An 8,031-nucleotide genomic window follows, 5' to 3' on the forward strand; every position below is an offset into this window, starting at 1 on the left:
CAGGCTATGTGATAACCCCACCAGGCACTCACCAAGTTCTCCCACACACCATGCAGGCACCCAGGGATCAGAGCTTGTCACCTCACTGGCAAACTAGTTCCCCATAACACCAGACCAAAAGTAGTTTCTATGCAAATGACAAGAAGATGACATTAGTCAAGCAGCTTAGATAAGAATGTGGTGAGGAGCTCTGGAGAGGAAGGCAGGCACATCAGTCCCGGAGGGGAAGACAGAGGTGCAATCCCTCAGCTCTCCACAGGACAGCCCTCCTGGCACAGGAGCAGTGCCCGTGCCAATGCAGGGCTGCTGCATTTATCAGAATGCTTCCAGGCATGGTGAAACACAGAGATAAGCACTGCAGCAAGAGGAGCTGAAAGCAGCCACTGCTGAGCCCGAGGCTCTGTTACACTGTAAGTCAAGCGAGCCCTGCGAGCCATGCAGAAGCCTGCCAATTATCAGCTACGGCAGCTACAGTACAACCGGATCAAAACTGGCTTTATCTCGTGCCCAAGGAAAAGGACTGGTGGGCTGATCTTGGCTGGTTCCCAGACATCCACCTGGATGCTTTCCCAGTCCCCCTCCTCAACTGGACAGGGGGAGAAAATAAGGTTAAAAACACCTCAAGGGTCAAAGACAGTTTAATAAAAGAAGCAAAATCTGTGCATGCAACCAAAGCAGAAAGAGGAATTAATTCCCTGCTTCCCATCAGCAGGCAGATGTCCAACTACACCCTGGGAAGGAGAGCCTCAGCTCGTGTAATGGTAGCTTGGGAAGACAAACACCATAATCCTGCTTTCCCTGAGCTTCTATTAAAAGAGAGGTGCAGCCTCTGCTTTGTGTGCTGTTTGCTCTGTGGATTGGATCAGAGGACTGGGAAGTGTGATCTGCTGAGCCCTTAGCAGGGACCATGCAGTGAAGGAGTATCTTACTTCATGTGTGTGCTGGGGCAGGGGTGTACATCTGCAGCCCAGAAGGTCTCTGCTGGAAGGAGATTTAGCAGATTTAGCATGGAGAGTACCTGACTCTTGCATGGGGCCACATGAACACTTTACCCCTGGGGAAATGTTCCCTGCAGAGCTGGTGGCTGGCACCCTGTAGTGTGGGTGAGGCAACCTCTGTGCCTGGCTTGGTTTGCTCAGCTCTCCAGTTGCTCTTGAAGGACTCTTCTGGTGTTTATGTCCAAGTCCATGTCATCTCCAGATGGACTTTCCTGTTCAGGTCAGCTAACTAGGTGGAGGTGTGTCATGGATCATACCCAGGACTGCTGCACATAGATCAGGCACTGCAAATGATTTGGATCTGCATATAGTCAGGATGTCCTGCAACACTGCTCAGGAGCTGTATCTTGAAGAAAAAGAGGCACATCTGCACTGGAAAAGAGGCACATCTGCATCCTTTTCATATTTCCAGCCCTGACTGGCAAGAGCTGCTTGCAAAAGCAGTCTCACGGTCTGGAGGAATCTGGCATCAGGCAGCATGGGATGAGGCAGAATTTGTCCCTTGAGGCCAAGGAGCACCAGAGGAGTTGCTGGTGAATCCTGAGCAGTGAGATAGCAGGAATGCATTCCTTCTGGAAACACTGCTACAAGTGCATTGCATAATGCTAGCTGAGCTCTCCCTCCAGGTTGCCATGAGGAGAAAATGTTGGTGTTTAATGCAGGCAGCTACTTAGCTGGGGACTGGGGTAGGAGCAGTGTCAAGGCTCTGTGCTGGGAGCTCTGCTCTTGGGAAAGCAGCCAGAGATACTGGAGGAAATGAATCACCAGTGGCAGCTCTGGGACTGCAGACTAAATGAGTTTAATGCAGTGTGCCAACAGAACAAGGAAGATCCCTGCACAGGGTTTGGTAACAAGCCCCTGATAATCTGTGCTTTTTGAGGTACAGCATGCATTTTTCAGGTGGCTGTTGAGTGTTTAATTTGATTTTATACAGTGGGCTCTAGATGTAATTGGGGTTTGAGTCTGTGTGTTTGATTTCAGAAGTTAAGCAGTAGAAAGAAGGGGGTGTCCTGTCATTTCCACTGGACTCAGGGATTAGATTTCCACATGGACAATGTTCCTGGACACATTTTTCAAAGCTCCCAGGAGCTTGAGCTCTTCTGAAAATTTCCCCCATTTTATTTTGCAGACCATGTGGGATACAAACTTTTTGAAAGATTTGCTCCCGAGAACAACTTCTGGTTTTCAGTGGTTTAATTTAGCCACATCCTTTTTCTTCATGAGTATTGCAGGAAGATTTCTGTGACAACCACAAACAAAAAACCAGAAATTCAGCACCCTGCCAATCTGTGTACTGAAGCCTCTGCTTCACTCTCACAAAGTGTGCTGGAGCTATGGCACACAATTCCTCCCACCTTCAGCTGAGTCACCTTATAATGGTGGCAGAAGGCTAAACCACCAAATTCTGGCAAGAAGGTGACAAGGGATACTTACTGGGACATCCAAAAAGATGCTTGAATATATGCAGGATAATGTGTTTTTTCCTCCAATCTCAAAGGACAGACTGAAACAGCCCTGCTGAACTTTTTGAAAGCTGAGGCGTGGTGTGGAAACATTCGGCAGCTGCAGTTAAAAAGCCCTGAAACCCACAACTGTGGGATTGAGTAGAGGACATGTGGACTTGTCAGAGGCATAGGACTAGATGATCTTTAAAGGTCCCTTCAACCCTAACTGTTCTGAGTCTGTGCTTATACTGTGGACAGTGTAGGGTGATCCTACATTTTGGTTCCTCACGTATGATCACGTATGATCAGATTTTCCAAAGGGTCGACACCATTGGGGTTCAGCAAAGGAGGGAAGTTCAGACGGCTGTCACCAGTGCAGGTGTGCAGTGCGCAATAGGTGACATCCTTAATGTCTTCGCACCCGTTTCTCCATCCGCATTGCCGCGGGCTGTCCTGCCCTCTAGTGCCTGCAGCGCCCGATCCCTCTGGCCTCTCTCAGCTCCCCCGCGCACACGCTCTCTCACCCAAGGGATGATGCTGCTGCTCCGAGCACGGAACAGGAACTGGAAACCCCCGTGGCCTCCCCCGTGCGATGATGAGTGCAGAGCCAAACTGGAGGAGAAGCCCTGTGAGAAAGTGAAAGGCTTCTTATCAAATCCACAGAGGAGGCAGACTTCTTATCAAACACAAAGTCCAAACTGTTTCCTTCCGGCTGACATATTCAGGAGTGCAATTTTCCTCAATGCTCAAAAGAACCTGCAGATGACAATTTCTACAGCAGCCAGGCACCCTACAGCACCCGTGCCTGGCTATGCAGTCCCATATGCAGTCAGGACTGTGTGCCAGACCCATGTGCTGGGGAGCAGCAGTCCCTCTGTAAGCCAAGACCTACATCCAACCACCTACCTGCATTTCTGTGTGTCCTCAGCTCTGGGGTGATGGATCACATCATCACAGTCTCTTTTTCTAAAACCTCTTGAAGGTCTGAATGACTTTTTTGATTTTGGACTTAGTGGTGGCAGCACATGGGCTTTCTGAAGAGGATATCCCTATCCCTCTCATGTTCCTGTCCCCTGGCTTCATGAATTTTTGGCTCACAGTGTTCTGCTTGATCTATGTGTCTCTGAATACTTTGTAACACTCTCAGGAGCCTCTAACTGGTGAGGATGGGAAAACACCCTCGCCCTCCATTTTGTCCAGGGCAGACCCTGCTGGTGGCTGCCATAAAAAAGAATTGCAGAGGAACAGGGCAGAGGCTACAGTGCCTCAGCTAATACAGTCACAGTGCTGTGGGACAGGCACTGACACAGAGCCTCTACATCTGCTGGGGGTGAGGTTGGGCACATGGAGACAACCACCATGTTTTGCTCTTCAGGAACAGTAGGTGTGGGGGCTGACTGGGAGTGCTTTGAAAGCCCCACAGCACAAGCACGGGTGTAGGGAAGCCTCCGGTGACATCTCTTGGCATCATTCTGTCCATTCCAGGACATGGGCTTCTGCGATGCTGCCCTTCAGTCAAGACCTTGTAATTCAAGGTCTCATAATTAACCCCACACTCAGCTGCAGATGGGGATTTCTGAAAGATACAGAGAGCACACACATGCCCCTTTCTGGAGGAAGTGGTGTTGCTCAAGTTTAATTGAGACTTGCTCAAATCAAGAAGCAGAGGCCACTGCACCATCAGCTAATGTGACATTTTGTTTGTGCTCACGCAGGGTGGCTGACAAGCTGCCGAGGCCAAACCTCGTCTTGCTCAAGCTCTTGCTCTCTCTGCTCCACCACATCAGCCAAAATGCTGAGACCAACAGGATGGACTCCAGCAACCTGGCCATCTGCATTGGCCCAAATATGCTGAGCCCAGGCACGGAGAGCACGCTCCCGCTGGAAGTGCAGAAGGAGATGAATGACAAGGTGCGCTGAACTCACTGAGCGGCCGCTCCCTTGGGGCAATTGAGAGCCATCCACAGGGATCCATCCCACTGCCATTGCAGCAGCTGAGCAGAACAGCACCCCTGGGCCTTGGGGGTGCTGAGCAAAAGCAGCAGCTGCCCTGCAGCCCCAAAAGTCACAGCACAGCTCCTGCAGACTTTGCATGCGGAGGGCAAGGGGCACCTGTGGCCATTGTCACCCCTGGGCCCTCGGGCAGCGAGGCCAAAGCTGTGGCTGATGGTGTTTTGTCTGTATTGGGGCAGATCCATTTGTCTGCAGCATCAGGCCTTATCCTCCATGGTGGATTCACCCTTGGGCTTTAAGCCAGGATTTTGGCAGAAGCCCACCTGCTCTGTGCTGTCCTTTCTACAAAGATAGCAGGCAGGGTGAGGAAAGAATCTTCAATCTGTCTTGACTGAAATGGGCTGTTTTCTGTGTGCAGGTGACAGTGCTGGTGGAGTTCCTCATAAACAACTGCTTGGAAATATTTGAGGGGGACATTGCCTTCCCTGCCTGTGCCTTGGCTGAGGAGTCACCAGAGCACACAGACAGCTCCACAGGTATGAGAAGGGACTGGGGATGTCACCAACTTGGGCTGCTGGGCCACATTATTGAATTTGATATGTGAATATATCTGTGGAAACACAGAGAGTTGCTGAGAGTTCAATATGTTAATGAAGTGTTTTTCTACAGGAATGCCTTCCAGAAGTTCAAAATTACAACACTCACAAACCAGACCTAAATCCCAATGTTAAACATCTGATTCAAGCACATTTTTTTACAGGTGTGCTGAGATTTCAAGAACCTTTCCGGCAGGCTTGAAAGAGAGGATCATTCTCCCAACCTAACAGATCTAGAGGTCTTTACTTTGTCACTGCTTCTCAGGAGCAACAGGCTATGAAAAGATAGACACATTTTCAGCATAGCTGATATCCTATCTTTGTCCTTTTTTGCACTTGCCTTATCAAAGTTAACTGCTTCAAGAACTGTTTGTTCTTCAAGGTGAGATGAAACTTGAAAGTTTCAATGGCTGGCTTCAGAAATCTGTGGTGTGAAATGTCCTCTCAAGAACCATTTTCAGAAGAGCAGAACACATTACAGAGAATGTGACATTACAACATGCACAGATGTCTCATATATGATTTTAGTTGTGTTTTGAGTTTTGGGTTTTGTTTCATTTCACTGTTCATTTATTGGATAATGCTTACCTTACTGAATTGTCAAGTTTAAAAATCACAGTAAAGTCCTGCAGTTTTGCTTTTTAGAGGTGAATTCAGGAGAGCAGCAAGTGAGGTGCACACAGGGAGTGAGAAGGTACTTTTCTGGAGAGACAACCCTCTCCATTTTTCACCCAAGAGGAAAGAGGAGTACATGTGGCCATGCAAATAGGAAAAGGAGAGGTGCAGCTCCCCAGCCACTGTCAAAACAAGTCTCCTGTATGAACAAAGCTTCTGATGCAAAACTGGGCCAAAATCAGAAAGGAACTTCCCCTCACAGAAGGTATGGAAACAAAAAAGTCTTCAATTTACACCATGAGGTTAAGTGCAAAATTAAGGAAGATGTGTCTCCATGTGCACTGGTTCTGCTGCTTTCAGCTCAGAACCACATCACTGAGAAATGCTGTCCTCTACAAAAGGTGTCCAGCCCAAGAAGGGACTAGGAACACAGAAATATGGTTTAGGCAAGTGCTCAGCTTCTCCCTGGCAGTCCCCTTAGGGGCTGTGGGAGGCTGTGTGGTGTCTCAGGCCAGCCCACTCACCACTTAACCCCCAGCAGCACTCACGATTCTCCCTGCCTTAGCTGACACTGGTCCCCCACCCACAGCTGCTGAATTGCTGCCATGTTCATTGATTCAGAAGGGCTGTGAGATCTGGAACACTTACACGGCTCTATGTAGCTATCCGTAACAAAGAACAGGGATTTATCAACTGCTTTTCAGGCACACTAAATATTTTGGTGGCTTCCTTGGTTCCAGTGTTTCCCACCACCAAAAGATCCCATGCTATATACAGATCTGCTTGGTGTTTGCTCCTGGCATGGAGCATGGTCACCATCTGGTTTTGTCAGAAAGAAATACGTTTTGGGAAATACATCTTTGTCAAAAATATTTCGTTTGGGATGAGCCATTCAAACTCCTACACAACCTTTAAAAAGATTTGAAATTACTTTACTGTCTGTCGCCACCAGATGTCACTGATAACACTAAGCAAAGCACCTTTACCTGTGATTAGAGCCTTCCCTCAAAGGCAGGCTTGCACTCCCACATATTTATTGCCCACAGTCTGCACCATGGCCGTGGGTGGTTGATGTTGCAGACATTACTTCAGCATTTGTCATGCAGAGGTTATTCAGTGTAAAGCTCTTTCTCGTATCCATCCTGCTTATCACACACTTTGGGTTGTATAATATTTCTCTCCAGATCTCTCAAGGCTTAGGGAGAGATGTTCCCTAAATCTACAGCTGTGGCAGTGACCAGGAGACCAGTGTCAGGCTTACTGATGCAACCTGGCAAGGTACCAAAAAAAAAGTTTTCCATAGTTTAAGGTAAAAATCAAAAACCTGAAAACTGAAATGGTAATAAAATTCTACTGTTGGGCTTGGACCTAAATGTTTCAAATGGGCAACAGAGGATTAGGATGATCTTTAGAGAGACAATCTCTAAAGCTATCATCACATCTGCCTCTTCAGCCCTGACAGTCTCACACAGGCACCTCAGCAGGCAATGGAGCAAAGGCTACTGTTCCTAAAGATCTTCAGAATGTTGTCTGCCACATGTGCTGACCTAGCAGGGTAGATCCCAGTCTGAGAGTGGAGTATCAGGAATGACACCATTCAAGGACTTGATCCACACCCCATACCCTCAAAAGGGTCCACTGGACCTCACTGGACCACCTAGATATGTGACCTCAAAGGCAGGCCCTGCATTCCTCAGTGATAATCAGGGCAGCTCTTGCTTAGATGGAAAAGCTCCCATGGAAGGTGTCACCCTCTCTGTGGGTGGCTAAAAATCAGAAGTAACCACCAAATGAGATGTAACCACCAACAAATCCACTTGTCAGTTTGAGGATCAACAGGTTTGAATGGAATGTGTTAAACTGAGTGTCTACAGTCAGATGGTGTGAGGTCAAAATTAGGCTAGCATGTTCTACAGGTGTTCCTCTGTAAACTCTGGGGTTTATGTCACAGTAATTCAACATACTGTGCTCTATGTTTCATTTATCATTAATTCCTAAAAGTATCCAAATAGATGTCACCTCTCTGAAACTAGAACCTTCCATGCTCACCCCATCTGCTTGCTAGTATTTGAGAACAATTGCTCTGTTTCTTCTGGTGGCACACAAGATGGGAGTCAAAGGCTGGCAGTGAAAATTTGGTTTAGATGTTGAAGTCAATGGGACCAGGGCTTTACAATGGTTTTGTTTTCATGAGAATGGACACTCTTATCATGACTTCACATAAATCAGTCTTATTATGGCTTATTTTATCTGATTTAAAATAAATAAAAAGGACATTAAGGTGTGGCATGTGAGAACTATAACTATGTTAGCTTCTTTAGTGGGATATTAAATATCAGTTTTAGGGATTATTCATTACTGGATGTCCTCTTGTACCTTTACAAGAGACTTAGCATCACTAGGAGGATTGCTGTGGATATTTGC

General features: G+C 47.5%; 1 protein-coding gene across 1 annotated transcript; it reads left to right on the forward strand.

The window, feature by feature from the left end:
• Positions 1-4,164: 4,164 nt before the first annotated feature.
• LOC127059342 (T-cell activation Rho GTPase-activating protein-like) lies at positions 4,165-5,000 on the forward strand. Its single transcript, XM_050971882.1, has 2 exons — positions 4,165-4,354; positions 4,815-5,000. The coding sequence occupies exons 1-2, from the start codon at positions 4,253-4,255 to the stop codon at positions 4,998-5,000; spliced, it is 288 nt and encodes a 95-aa protein (XP_050827839.1). The 5' UTR covers positions 4,165-4,252.
• Positions 5,001-8,031: the final 3,031 nt, after the last annotated feature.

The sequence above is a fragment of the Serinus canaria genome, chromosome 3, assembly GCF_022539315.1.
Source record: "Serinus canaria isolate serCan28SL12 chromosome 3, serCan2020, whole genome shotgun sequence".
In the NCBI taxonomy this organism is placed as follows: domain Eukaryota; kingdom Metazoa; phylum Chordata; class Aves; order Passeriformes; family Fringillidae; genus Serinus; species Serinus canaria.